Raw genomic sequence first — 15,297 nt, 5'->3', positions numbered from 1 at the left:
TTGAGCAAGGCCCTTAACCCTCAATTGTTTAGACTGTATACTGTCACAGTACTGTAAGTCACTTTAGATAAAAGCATCTGCTAAATGCTGAAAATGTAATGTAATGTAAAATATTCATTTAAATTAAACACAGTATAAGAAATTGTATGCTGTGTGTGCATCATTTCACAGACAGTGTCTTTTGACTTTGTTCTTTATGTAACAAAAATATGTATTTCTAGGCAGTAATAAAACTTTTTTTTTTTTTTTATAATTGGGGAGAGGGAATAATCAGACCCTCAAATGAATAACATGAGTACCTTTTGCAAAGCCATTGTTAGGGACAGTTGGGGTCCCTCTTATGAACTACAGTTTACTCTGGAGCTCTGTTCGCTGTATGTTTAGGGTCTGGATTGACTCTCTTAGCCAAAAAGGCAAAATATTCCTCTACCTTGTTTTAGTATTTTGCTCTTTTCATGTTTTCTGTGATGCCATGCAATGTTCCAGTACTGTAAGAAGCAATATTCTAATGCACAAATCAACATACTTGACTAAGGGGACTTGTCTTTGGATTCATAGATACGACCCTTTTCTCCCCCAAACATGGCTCGCTGATTTATAAGTACACAGCCTAGGATGCTGTGTTTAAATAGTTAAAGTTGATATATGTAGTAAAACGATGGTAAATCTGAAAATTAACAGTAGTGGTGAAATACCTGTTAATGTCTGCTTGAAGTGTCCCAAACGAACCGTATTGTAAATTAGAAAAAAAGCACAGAAGAGGCCATGGGGAAAGCAATTAAACCATCAACATATCCTCTAAAAATGCAAATAATGCCCCACATGCTTTGTCAGTGACAGTCCTGAATTTCTTTATTATATACATGTCCATCAAACAGGGGCATCAGGATGCTAATGAGTATTAATAGGCTGTTTGATAATTGTGCAAGCCAAACTAGATATGTGTGCTGATGGCGAAGAAAGGGGGTTACATATTAAACACTGTCTGTTGGCTTTCACCTGCCTTGCCCTCGATCTCCAACGTCTGCAGCACCATTATCATACAAAATTAGACATCTGATACCTCGGAAGCAATTGACAGGGCTGACATTTCATTAATTTGTTAGCACAATCTGCAAGCGTTCGTGGCTACGGCGCATCTTTTTTCACCCGTTTTTTTCCCCCACCTCATCACGGACCCCACAAAAGTCATGTTTAATTTGGAACCATGGCCTCATTTGGCAAATTAGCAATTAGAACTGTTTGGTGAGGGGAAATATGTATTTGTGTCATTAGCCGCATGGCATAGCGCACAGACAAATTAATAGCTAGAGCAGCGGGTCAGGCTTGCATTTTCCACTCCAGTAAAAGATGAGCGCAGAAAAACCAGCACAGCTACGGGGAGACGCACTGTACCACTTAAAGCTCACTGCATAATTAGTTTACGTTAAAATCATTATTAGTAATACCCCCCCCCCCCCCCCCCCCCCAACCCACCAATAAATCTATTGTTTTCACTTCATAAAAGACATAAAAGCTGATTTCTCCAGAAAATTCTCGACTCTTAGCATGCCCGTCCCTGCTGAGAGGGTCAATCAGACATGCAGTTTCACCTCCGTAAGTAACCGCTAATTAGGGTCCTCCTCATACAGATACAGCCTGTAATTAGTCCAGTATGGCCTCTCCATCTCAGGCTTATTACAGGCCTCTGAGGGCTGGAAAACATACTTCCTAAACCTCTACGCTGTATCAATTTCATAAGAGAAGAAAGTCTGAACGAGTCTAACAAAAGCAATGACAGAAAAGACGTTTCTTAATAGCTCCAGGTAAGATCAAGAGAATGGCATGAGTGGCATCTCTACCGACATTCGTAAGCTGGCACATTGCCCGTGCACGTCAGCTCTCTTGAGGTCGATCGGTGGGTGTGTTCTCAATTAGCAGCAACATGCTGGCATGGATCGTACCGCACACATCCAGGCAGTGATTAACGCATCTTTCCTTTTGTGCTTCGCAGCTAAACCTGGTTTCCAACGCCACGCTGTCTAAGATGGCCCCCGAGTCATCACCACCACTGAACCTGCCTCAGACCCCGACGACGCCCACGGCCCCACTCACACCACTCTCCCAGACCCATTCGGTCATCACCCCCACCAGCCTGCACAGCGTCGGACCCATTCGCAGACGCTACTCCGACAAGTACAGCATGCCCATATCGCCAGGTAGATGTTGCACACTGTTTTTTCATTTTATTTAATTTAGCCACTTTATTCTGGTCAGGGTCATGGTGGGTCCAGTTCCAAGTCAGGAATACCCAGGACCTATACATATATACATGTACAGAAATTCTTTCTTCGCTTATCCCAGCTTGTTTGGAATCTGGGGTCAGAGCGCAGGGTCAGCCATTGTGTGGCGCCCCTGGAGCTGAGAAGGTTAAGGACCTTGCTCTAAGGCCCAACAGTGGCTGCATGGCAGAGCTGGGATTCGAACTCTCAACCTTTCAGTTGATAGCCCAAAGCTCTACCTACTAGGCTGCCACTGTCCCATCTAGGCCACCACCACCATTCCTTTTAGACATAGCTAATCATGTCTGTGTTTCTCCCTGATGGGCTGATAGCACCATTAAGATTGAAAACCAGATCTCATCAGTGGTGGACTTATCACTTATGCTTTACTAAATGACAGTGAGCATATTCATTACAAACTTAAAATTAAGTGGTGTTCATTTATTTAAATTTATTTGTATACATGTATTATTTTATTACTCACGTGTGTATACAGTGTATCACAAAAGTGAGTACACCCCTCACATTTCTGCAAATATTTTATTATATCTTTTCATGGGACAACACTATAGACATGAAACTTGGATATAACTTAGAGTAGTCAGTGTACAACTTGTATAGCAGTGTAGATTTACTGTCTTCTGAAAATAACTCAACACACAGCCATTAATGTCTAAATGGCTGGCAACATAAGTGAGTACACCCCACAGTGAACATGTCCAAATTGTGCCCAAAGTGTCAATATTTTGTGTGACCACCATTATTATCCAGCACTACCTTAACCCTCCTGGACATGGAATTCACCAGAGCTGCACAGGTTGCTACTGGAATCCTCTTCCACTCCTCCATGATGACATCACGGAGCTGGTGGATGTTAGACACCTTGAACTCCTCCACCTTCCACTTGAGGATGCGCCACAGGTGCTCAATTGGGTTTAGTCCATCACCTTTACCTTCAGCTTCCTCAGCAAGGCAGTTGTCATCTTGGAGGTTGTGTTTGGGGTCGTTATCCTGTTGGAAAACTGCCATGAGGCCCAGTTTTCGAAGGGAGGGGATCATGCTCTGTTTCAGAATGTCACAGTACATGTTGGAATTCATGTTTCCCTCAATGAACTGCAGCTCCCCAGTGCCAGCAACACTCATGCAGCCCAAGACCATGATGCTACCACCACCATGCTTGACTGTAGGCAAGATACAGTTGTCTTGGTACTTCTCACCAGGGCGCCGCCACACATGCTGGACACCATCTGAGCCAAACAAGTTTATCTTGGTCTCGTCAGACCACAGGGCATTCCAGTAATCCATGTTCTTGGACTGCTTGTCTTCAGCAAACTGTTTGCGGGCTTTCTTGTGCGTCAGCTTCCTTCTGGGATGACGACCATGCAGACCGAGTTGATGCAGTGTGCGGCGTATGGTCTGAGCACTGACAGGATGACCTCCCACGTCTTCAACCTCTGCAGCAATGCTGGCAGCACTCATGTGTCTATTTTTTAAAGCCAACCTCTGGATATGACGCCGAACACGTGGACTCAACTTCTTTGGTCGACCCTGGCGAAGCCTGTTCCGAGTGGAACCTGTCCTGGAAAACCGCTGTATGACCTTGGCCACCATGCTGTAGCTCAGTTTCAGGGTGTTAGCAATCTCCTTATAGCCCAGGCCATCTTTGTGGAGAGCAACAATTCTATTTCTCACATCCTCAGAGAGTTCTTTGCCATGAGGTGCCATGTTGAATATCCAGTGGCCAGTATGAGAGAATTGTACCCAAAACACCAAATTTAACAGCCCTGCTCCCCATTTACACCTGGGACCTTGACACATGACACCAGGGAGGGACAACGACACATTTGGGCACAATTTGGACATGTTCACTGTGGGGTGTACTCACTTATGTTGCCAGCTATTTAGACATTAATGGCTGTGTGTTGAGTTATTTTCAGAAGACAGTAAATCTACACTGCTATACAAGCTGTACACTGACTACTCTAAGTTATATCCAAGTTTCATTTCTATAGTGTTGTCCCATGAAAAGATATAATAAAATATTTGCAGAAATGTGAGGGGTGTACTCACTTTTGTGATACACTGTAAATATATATATATATATATATATATATATATATATATATATATATATATATATATATATATATATATACAACATTTCTGGCAATTTGATTATTGTTTAATTATTATTTCAGAAGCTTTACTGTATGTTTTCAATCAAAAGCTTGTGAGTTGCAGGGAATTTGCACCATCCACTTTATTGGGAACACTTGTCCACCTTCTCTTCCATGTAATTATTCATGAGTCAAGAGCTTCAGTTGTTATTCACATTAAATATCAGAATGGACACAAATGGGACTGAAGTGACTGACCGTTCCATAGTTGTTGTTGTTGTTGTTGTTGCCAGTTGGGTTGATGTACTGTGTGAGTAACTGGAAATTTCACTCACACACATTAGTCTCTAGAGTATACACAGTGTGGTGTGAGGAGGTTCATCTTTGTATTTATTAAGTGTCAACAGTGGTGGATGTATGAAAATGTTATGTTCTTTATTAACAGATATCGGCCAAAACATGGAGTTCTACATGAATACAGATGTGCGTCCTCCCTTCACATATGCATCGTTAATACGGCAGGTAAGCCCAAGCATGCTCGCTCATCTATCCCTGATTTAATCCAGCCCCGCTCCATTCACGCGTTTAAATGTCGTACACATTTGGCATGGAAACAAACTGCTTGTGTACGATTTTTGCCTTCCCTTTTTTTGTCCCAGCCCACCCTGTTTCATTTCAAACACAATTAAGACCTGCAACACAAGATTAATCCCCTGCAAATTAGTGCAAAGGTGCTCATCTGAGAGCAGGGAGTGGGGGAGGAGGGACTCATATATGACAATTGCTTTTGATGAAGCATTACAACCAATGTGATTATTAGAAAATTCATTTCACACAACAGCGCCGTCGGAACATCTTTAAAGATGCCCAGTCAATTATCGGAGCCGGCCTGCTAATCTGCCATCGCGCGAGCATTAATCTGAGCCGGAGGATAATTGGTGCCCTGTAATCTGGCCCCGGCAAAATAGTTTTGGCTTGTTCTGGCTGCTTAGCGGAAAAGGATGTATTTAAATCGGAGCATTTGAATAAGGGCGCACACATCGCATTTAGTAAACAAAGTAGCTTGGAGCGGATCGGCACAAGCTGTTTTACATGCTCCATTAAAGAGAATGAAGCCCGGACATGCAAGTCCCATCTCCTTTTGTTCAAGCCATGGTTTAAAACGGAAGCGGAAAATGAATAGTTGCTTATCAGTGTGTGTGTTTGTGTGTGTGTGTGTGTGTGTGTGTGATCTATTTCCAGGGAATACTGGAGTCACCAGAGAGGCAGTTAACACTAAACGAGATATACAACTGGTTTACGCGAATGTTTGCATATTTCAGGCGGAATGCAGCTACATGGAAGGTAATCTCTCGTTTTTTTGCCAGCTCTTCCTAGCTTAACCAAATGTCCATAACTGACTGTTTTATTATGTTGAACCTTAAATGCTGCACATTTGTCAGTGAATATTTTACAAATACTAATTAGGAGATGGTCATTGCAAATACACTTTTTTTTAAATGGGAAATTTAATTTAACTTTCACTTTTAAGTCTTACATTCTACTAGTTTTTAGTATTTATATAGTTTAGTTTCAGTAGTTTTAGATACAAACTAAAAGCCCACAATTGGCCAATCCTGCCTTCACATGCACCCTAGATCATCTCTTCTCCCCCTCACAAAAGAGTCGATCTATTCTTTGCATTAAATTTTAACACTTACTGGACAAGGTGCCACACAGCACCAGTGTCCTAGAGACCTGAGGTGTCCATGGTCACTGTGGTAGTTGTGGTATTTGGCACCTTCTTTCTGTGTCTATAATGGTTTTCTTTTGGGAACTTCGATTTCCTTCCATTTCCCAAAACAAGACAGTAAAGAATTGGCTTTTCTAAATTTCCTCGACGTGGAGGATAGTGAGTTAATGGAACAGTGAGGCTCTGACTTGATCCCAGCGTTTCTGGGACAACTCCAGACCCGCTGTGATCCAGCGATTAAATAAATATGATCTCACTGTCTGGAGAAACATATTAGCTGAAGAGATTGCTGAAATACTTTCAATTGTCTGAGTTCTGTACATTCTTTTTTTAATGTAAAAAATCCCAAAAAAGGCTCCAGCCTGGTTGTTTTATATTTAAATGTATATTACTTTGGTTTAGTTTATTACAAAGTAAGAACCCTGCTACAGTAAACAGTAAACAAGCCCTCCCAGAACTAAAGACAGAAAGAGATGAAGATAAAAGCTGAAGAAATGTGAATGGGAGCATGATGAATCCAGGCTGTGACTGCAGCACTCGGCTCCTTAACTCTCTGCTTCAGCAGTCACTGACAGCTCTTCCATAGGGGCACATTGTAGTTATAAACACTGATTCCCACACCGGGACACGCACACACAAGAACCCACACTGAGGAAAGGTCACATACAGTAAACATTTAATAATTTTAACAGCTAATACACACACATACATAAAAAAATCAGCCAGAATGGAATGGTATTACAGAGACTTGTGATTTGGCCTGATTTTATGTCATGTTGGGGTTTTTTTCTTAAACTACACACACTTAGTTTCAAATTCTCCAAATTGATTTTGTAGAAATAAACTTAGCCCAGGCATGTCCGTTCATTTAAGTGGGGTGGTCATGTCTTGACATTTTTTTTTTTGAGGGGGCTGGGAGGTGTTTGCACAGTATTTGCATTGAGCCTAAGCGTCTGAGTTTCCGTTTTGCATCAAGCCAGGAAATGATCAACTATCTGCCACTGTTACCACAAGTAAATGATAAAGCACGATGCTGACAACCCTGTCGTGCTCAGCCATTTGTCAGTGAGCTCTTTATTCGGTAAATATCGGCCCTGGAGCGTACAAATGGGCCTGTTGAAAAGGTAAATTATGAGCAGGGTAAAAGAATGCTGTAAGTGTATGGTTTCCCTTCATTGTTGTGGCTAAAGGCACAACTAAAAAAATCTAATAGACCAATAAGTGGTTTTGAAATGAGTTTAAAAAGGCCATTACAGTTTACTCTCTAATAACTGGTCCTCATGTAATTTTAATGTTTGAGAGACAAATTTCTTACCTGAAAGGTTAATAATGGACTTTAATAAATGATAAATAGGAAGAAGTCTATTTTGCAATGTTAGGTATGCGCAAAAGTGTATTTTGAGGCCAAGACACTACCGGTGATTTTATTTTTACAGTAGATAAATCAACTTGTTCTGCCTGTTGGATACAGAAATCCTCACAAATGTTTTTTTAATATTAAAAATGCCAGAAAAGGGAGCTCAGGTGGCACAGCAGTCTAACCTCTTGAGTTTGAGTCTCAGCTGTGCTACCAGCCTGGATGGCCGGTCAACAAACAAAAGTTGATCTTGTCCATTGGAGGAAACAGTTCCTACTGTCTGGTCGAATAGTTACGCAACACAAACTGTGACTCTCCATTTCCCTGTGAGAATCCACTGCTGGCTAGTGCACAGAACAGCCAGTGACTTCACATGTATTGAAGGGGTGAAAGGTAGTCTGCAACCTTCCTCACTGAGCATGGGGGTGGGACAAGTGGCACAGTAAGTGTAATTGGGCATTGGAAATGAATACATTTGGAGAAAAACTAGGAAAGCAGTTCCACAATGGTTGGGATCTATATGGACACATATCTGGAAGTTTTTTCATGAATATATAAGACAGTGTGAATGTCAGAACTGTGTCAGAAAATAAGTAACTTTTAAATAATGTAACTAGATGCACATGGTTGAAAGTGAAAAAGGTAATATTTACTATGGAAGTGCTTCTGTAAGTCGCTCTGGATAAGAGCGTCTGCTAAATGCAGAAAATGTAAATGTAAATTTAACAATTCAGTGTGTATCTGTATGTTGGGTTATTCCTTTTTGCACTCATAGGGCTCTTCTTTTCTTCTATACCTACTGTAGAATGCAGTCCGGCATAACCTTAGTCTGCACAAGTGTTTTGTGCGAGTAGAAAACGTTAAAGGGGCGGTATGGACCGTTGACGAGCTAGAGTTCCAAAAGAGAAGGCCGCAAAAGATCAGCGGGTAGGTCCACCCCCCTCCACCAGCCTAGCTTGGCTAGCCGATCCCCTGTATCATAGTGTTGACTGATGGAAAGTCATCATCATCTTTTGTGCTGTGCTGCCATGCTGACCCGCCATGCTAGCTTTGCTGTGCATCTCTGTACCCTTACAGCTGCTTACTGGGACCCACAGTGACTTGTGCTTGCTTATGCATTCCCTCAACTTCTCACTTTACCATTTTCTGTCTGTCTGCCCATCTGTCTGTCTGTGTCTGTCTGTCTGTCTGATCATTGCATCCACCCTGGCTGCTCCCTGCTTCCCCCTCCTCGCTCCGTGCCTCATCCCCTTCCCAGGGTGCCGTGCGCACTAATCTCTCCCTGCACAAGTGCTTTGTAAGAGTCGAGGATGACTTTGGGTCCTTTTGGACCGTAGATGAAGACGAGTTTAAAAGGGGCCGGCACGTACAGCGAGGTCGCCCCCGGAAGCGTGCAGTCGACGAGAGCTTTGATGAGCTACTTGTACAGTAAGCACCACCCTCCGCCCCACCCTTTTTCAGCCATCTCCCTGCATGCTTTGCTTCAATGTGCCATCCACTCATCCTTTCATCAAATCCTGTTTTAAACAATGTGTTTTTCTATGCTGTGTGAAATGATTTAATAGACTTGATGTGTTTAATAAATGATGTGCAAACCTGGTAAGATAAATAGCCAAACTGTGTGAGATATAAATAGTGCACTAATACATTTGTATATATTGATTGTGTAGCTTTTTAGAGCATTGCTGTCTAGACTCTTGAGAAGTCAGAATTATTAAGTGATAGTGATATATCACAGACACTTATAAAGATATTTTCAGTAGCTGCATGCTATTTAATTGCTAGGGCTCATTTGCATAGCAAACCATTTTAACAATTAAGTATTTATTAGTGAATATTATAAGTATAAGTAATAAGTATATATTATCTCTTTGTCTAAAATGTGTACTCTGTGTATATAATACATTTTACAGAAGTCCAGCTCTAGTGAAAAATATTCAGACCAGTTTGGGATATGGTCCTGCCCTCTCAGCTGCCTTTCAGGTAACATGATACTTCAGTATACATAAACAATTTATAGCTAATAACATCATTCTATACACAGCCAACTGAAGCCTCCATCCTCTTTGTTTTGTAAAAATAAAAAATGCATTGTTCTGTATGGACGAAATATTCCCATAAATATATAACTAAAATCTAGAAGTACGCTTCACATTTTACATAAAACTATAACTTTTAATGTCTTATTCATTATCTTATCTTTTAATGAAAGCCCATAACTGAAATTGCTGGTCACATATGTGTGTATATACTCACATATGTGTTGTTGCAAAAGCTAATGGTGCTTAATTCTATCTGTTTTTATTGCATTATTTTCATGCATTTTATTACTTTTAAATTATGCTGGATATGCTAAATATAGCCTAACACTTTTTAAGCAATATTTTGAGTACATTACATTTAATTTAATTAGCCAGTTACCTTTTTTTTATTAATTTCAAAAGTAGTTTTAAACAGTGGTGTAAATCCCTGTCACGAGGGTTGCCAAATTTCAGTTGCTGTAGAACGGGACAAAACAGAACAGAAAAGGTCATGGATGGCTTTTCTTACCTTTTATTTCAATGCTGTGTAACGTTCTGTGTTTTGTTAATTTAAAATCCTTTACAGGAAACAAGTTGCTGAACATTTTATTGCATAACTACATTATTTACTGAATTAAAACGTAAATTAAAAATAAAAACAGAAATAAACATGTGCCTTGTATAGAATGTATTACACCTTCAAAGCTGTGTATTTTATTTTCTATAATATGTAAAGTTCAGTAAATAAAGAGGACTTAGTAGTAGCACATATTAGACTTTAATAAAAAAGTAAAATAGGTGAACTTGTTGTGATACAACATGAAAATCAGCCAGAGGTGTCCAAATCCATAATATATGAGACTGTATATTTCAAAGAATCAAAACAAAAAAGCTGTCCTAAAGTAAAAGAGCTTTTATTTTAGGAACAATAAATTAGAACGTATTGGAAACTTCATTTCTGTTTTATATTGCTGGAGTGGTGGCTTCAATTGTGTGTATGTGTGTGTACTATTTTAAATGTAATATAAATACATTTCAGAATTGTATAGTATTTGGCACTACTAAAAAGCAGGTAAACACTTATATTAATTCCTTTGTACAACAGTCTTTATTGGGTCAGATTAATTTATGGCAAGATTATAAGCTGACCGCAATCCTCTGCACTCTTTAGCTGCGCTGTGAAGTGGTGTAAATTACTATAGATCTGTTTTCTCACTCTCAAACTGTGCACATACTTTGTCAGGCTTCGATGGCAGAAAACAACATACCTCTATACACTACTGCTTCCATCGGAAGCCCCACTCTTAACTCGCTCGCCAATGCTTTCCGAGAGGAGATAAATGGGGCCATGGACCACGGCAACAGCAACGGTAGTGACAGCAGTCCTGGACGCTCCCCCCTGCCAGCTATGTAAGTGATTTGCACTCTCAGTCTGTGTGTGTGTGTTTGTGTTTGTGTATGCATACGATTTATTCAGGTTGTTTAGGAGTTTAAATGACTAAAAATCTGACTGAGTGTAACTCTGAGTTTACACAGAAACATTCAGTACATAGAGGAAATCCAAATTGTAAACTGTAATATTTTGCTCAGGACCTAATGCTGACCTCAAAAGGAAACTCCACCTTTCGGAAAGTTCTCAGTCTGGGGTGTATCATAAAGAAAACACTTGCTTTTTCAGTTTTTTTCATGTACTGAGTTTATAAACTCTAATTTAGCACAGGTCAGTAATGTGTGCTGTACTGTGTCGTGTAACTCCATAATAATTGCCTCCATTTCCTTTAAATATTTACAAAAGTCGTGAATATAAGATGACGGAGCTGCCCTATTTTCCACGCCAGAACAAGAATTACAACATGTCCGAAAAGCCTCCAAGCTGTTGAGAGAAAAACAAGGAGAAAAGTACAGAACATAAAAACAAAACCTGTTTAAACTGTGCCAAGTTTTCCATGAAGCTTGCTGTGGTCAGTCCTGAAACCACATTTCCTAACACACCTAATGTATCGCAGTGCCGACTAAGTGGTTTACCTAAAGATGTACTGTACAGGCAGGACAGTCCAATGTGTTGGTGAACCGGACACTAATGTGCTGCCATTTGTGTAAATATCTGGAAGGAATTTCTAGGGGGAATTCAGCACAGATGAATAAAAATAATAGAGTAATAATTTTGTATGTGCTAATCATAGGAAGCAAGGAGGGGGAAGCAGGGAGCTGCAGGCAAAAGTAGAAGCAAAGAAATAGGATTTTTTTTTTTTTTAACTAGCATTAGGTCTGTCTGCCTTTTAGCTTCTTTTCTTTAAGCTTTGCTTTTTCAGTCAAATATCATCCAAAATATATTTCAAGGCCCTATACTCACAACACAACCTGTTCCACCATTTGCCTAAGCAATCTAACAGATGTATGAATCAACAGAGGCTTTGTTTTAGGATATTTGCGTAGATATTTGGGTATGCCTAAAATCTTTTGTGTGTGCAAATTTATATAAATAAACGTGGGTCCAGTTCCACTGGGAATACCGTTGACAGGGCACCTTTCTATCGAAGCCTTCAGCCCTATTAAATAATAATAATTAAAATAATTCAATAGAAATAAAATTATTGATAATCAATTAACTAATAATAACCAACGAACTACAAATGCAGAGAAATTAACAGTGTTTAAAATGCAAAGAACATACAATTCTGCTAGTGAAACAGAAGCAGCATTTAGTTCAGTAGCATAATAACAATATCATGTCCACCCCGCAGCTAAAGATTAAGATCCATAAGCAATGGGACTTACAAAGAAACTTGATAAAGCAAGAAGAATGAATTAATTTATTATTTGTGTTATTCACTAGTATTTCATTAACTCAAGTGTCTCCTCAGCGGCTCTGACTAAACAAAGCTTTTTGCTTCATATTTTGTATTTTATTTCCTACCAAAGACTGACTGGAAGAAGAAGAGAGAAAAAAAGATCAGTTTATCATTAATTAACACTTGGCAAAAGCGCCGTACTGAAGAAACACAGTTTACAGTCTGCTCGCAACACTGATTAACTAAGATTCTTCTACAGCTGTTCCTAATGTTCTTCTTTTCATTTATTTTCTTCGCTCGAGTCGAGTCGAGTTAGCGCTCTGACTCTGGCACACAGTTCCACTGTTTTTACAATGAGAATTTGGCAGATTTGATCTCTATGGAGAATCCCATGCCCAGACTGTGTGCCCGGGGCTTCATGTTTTTCTCTTGTTTACAACTGACAGTGTTATTATTCTCGTAAGGGCTCTGTTTCTTATCACCCGGCGTCGGTGTCGAGCCTCCGCGCCACCCGACTCGCATCCCCCTTTTCTTTCACACTTCCCTGCCAGCGTTTTTCTTCCTCCCTTATTGACTCTCCGCTGAGGAGCTGCATTAATTTTGTGCATATTTAAAACGTGAGTCTGGCCGTTGGCTGGCCGAGTTCTGTTTTCTTTTTCTTTTTTTCCTTTTTTGCCAGCTTGAAGTTGATTAATGACGGAACCTCGTGCAGGGTCGTCCTCTGGGGACTCGCCTTGCAGGTTGGGCATGTTAACGAGTGGGAAGAGGAACACACAACGCGCTGATCTAACGCCACTGGGAGCCTGACAGGCGGCCCTCTCTCTTTTTCTCTCTCTGCGGCTCGCTTTCGCCCGAGTCCATTCTCTCCTCTCCACGTCATGCGTTGTTAATCTCTCTCATTTATCAATTCCGAGTGAATACCCTTGGTGTTGGCAGTTGTGGAAAATAAAGCGCTGAGGTTTCCCCAGTGGTGAACAAGCTGAAAGCCACCTGAAGTTATCAGAAGCACCAGTGTATGTTAGTGTTTAATTAAAAGAGCGGTTCGTTTCCCTGTTCTTTTTTTCAGCGCTGTAAACTGCTCGCATGATTTTAACATTGTCAACCTGAACTTGCCTAAATAAATAAATTCAACTTATTCAACTTATAAATAAATTCAACTTATATACAAATACAAAGCATTCTAATCAGATAGCAGTGAATACAACAGAAGCAGTTCAATAATTCTCTATTACAGTCAATAATAATAATGTTCCTAAAATCAATCTGTACAATTTGTAAAATTATAAAGACTCATTAAATAAAGGTACTTGGATTAATTTAATTGGTAAATTTACATTAGGGAGTATGAAGGAAAAGAAAAAAAAATGTGTACTACATTGCTCCTTATGCCCACTTATGCCCATCTGAAGATACCTGGCACATACCCCCATGACTACACCCAGGAATTCATTATACAAGAACTTGCACTGTACTACATTCATCATGTGATATACTTCTTTTCCAGAAGATTTTTATAATAACGTAAAGGCTTTATTGCATGCTTGTATAATCATGTTTGTTTGACTGCTGGAGCAGCTTGTTTTTTTACATCCTTGTCTGTTGTTTTTTACTTACTGTGTATTAAATTAAATGAATCAAAACTCATTTCATTTAAAATACTAAATGTTTATATTGAGTTATCTAACTTCATTGTTATGTTTTACCACACTTATAAACTGGTCAGGGTAGTGGTGGGTCTGGTTTCCATGAAAGCAATAGGGTGCAATGCAGTTACACACACAGGACAGGACACCAATCTATTGAGGGGTCTTTAACCCCCTTCTCCATTAACATAGCCAATCATGTTTTTATGTAGACACCTGGCAGGCTGATAGCTCCGCCAGGGATTCCAACCCTGGATCCCAGCGGTAGTGGGTCATTGTAATTTATAGTGCACCGGCCGAGCACCTTGATGACAAATATAAAATCTAATTATGAAGTATTTTTATAAAAATCAATATTTCTACTTATTTATTTGTACTCAAGTTTTATACTGCAGTGTATCAATACAAAAATATGTGCTAAGTAAATAAAGCTAGAATGACATATGGTGTTTGGACCTGCCAGTAATTAAATTTGTGAACGAAGGCTTTTGTGAATAAATGAAATGATATTAATAATCTCGCTTTTTTACTTTCCATACACAGGCATCACATCAGTGTTAAAGAAGAGCCGCTGGACCCGGACGAGCACGAAGGACCGCTCTCCTTGGTGACAGCGGTCAATCACAGTCCAGACTTTGACCACCATAGAGATTACGAGGATGACCACGGGAACGAGGACATGCTGTAAGGCTGCTTTCCCTCAGGTCCTCTCCAGTGGGACCAAAAAATTCAAACTGAAATCATCTGTGAGACCACTCCCAACCTAGCAAATTCAGACTGGATTCACCAGTCGCTTTTGTCGACAGCTATGAAACATGTTCCATTTTACTCTTAGTGCCATTAATCATGAGATAAACGTGAGATAAGAAAATCTATTCCATTTGGGAGTATTTTTCATTTCTTTCTACTTTTTTGGGTTAAAAATGAGACCAAGGACATCATTTCTACTAGTGTCCAGTAAAGGAACCATTTGGTACTGGGGGACTACTTGTTTTTCACGTTTCTTTGTTCGGTCATGGTGAGACCGGAGGGGACATGAACGTGAAAAATAAAATAAAAAACAAGCAGAAAGAGACTGCTGATTAAATGATTCTGTTCAACACTGATTTCAAAACTACAGAGGAGCGGAGCGCACACTTGAGTCGTTAGCCCCCGAATGGCCCTTCATGCGGACAGTGGACGCAGCTGTATGTGATTTTAGTTCAGTGGCACTGCCTTCAGATCATAGGTTGGAAGATACACAGTAAGATTTGTGGGCAAATAATATAAACATTTAATCCCCTTACTGTCCTGTGCTGTTATTGTTTCTTTACCTGTAACGGATCAGACCTCATACCTATTGTTGTAGAGATTTTGTACGACCTGCACTTGATG

General features: G+C 40.1%; 1 protein-coding gene across 5 annotated transcripts in view; it reads left to right on the top strand.

The window, feature by feature from the left end:
- The window catches only part of foxp1b (forkhead box P1b), a 323,816-nt gene extending 309,022 nt beyond the window's left edge, over positions 1-14,794 (top strand). For all 5 annotated transcript variants that reach the window (XM_062997542.1, XM_062997543.1, XM_062997544.1 and 2 more), the window contains 7 exons: positions 1,994-2,198; positions 4,824-4,900; positions 5,621-5,722; positions 8,273-8,394; positions 9,381-9,450; positions 10,732-10,898; positions 14,467-14,794. In XM_062997542.1, coding sequence (XP_062853612.1) covers positions 1,994-2,198; positions 4,824-4,900; positions 5,621-5,722; positions 8,273-8,394; positions 9,381-9,450; positions 10,732-10,898; positions 14,467-14,611 — 888 coding nt within the window. In that variant the 3' untranslated portion in view covers positions 14,612-14,794. The remainder of the gene's footprint in view (positions 1-1,993; positions 2,199-4,823; positions 4,901-5,620; positions 5,723-8,272; positions 8,395-9,380; positions 9,451-10,731; positions 10,899-14,466) is intronic.
- Positions 14,795-15,297: the final 503 nt, after the last annotated feature.

Source organism: Trichomycterus rosablanca, chromosome 6, assembly GCF_030014385.1.
Source record: "Trichomycterus rosablanca isolate fTriRos1 chromosome 6, fTriRos1.hap1, whole genome shotgun sequence".
In the NCBI taxonomy this organism is placed as follows: domain Eukaryota; kingdom Metazoa; phylum Chordata; class Actinopteri; order Siluriformes; family Trichomycteridae; genus Trichomycterus; species Trichomycterus rosablanca.
Note: the sequence above shows the minus strand (reverse complement) of the source record. Positions and strands in the feature narration are given on the sequence as shown.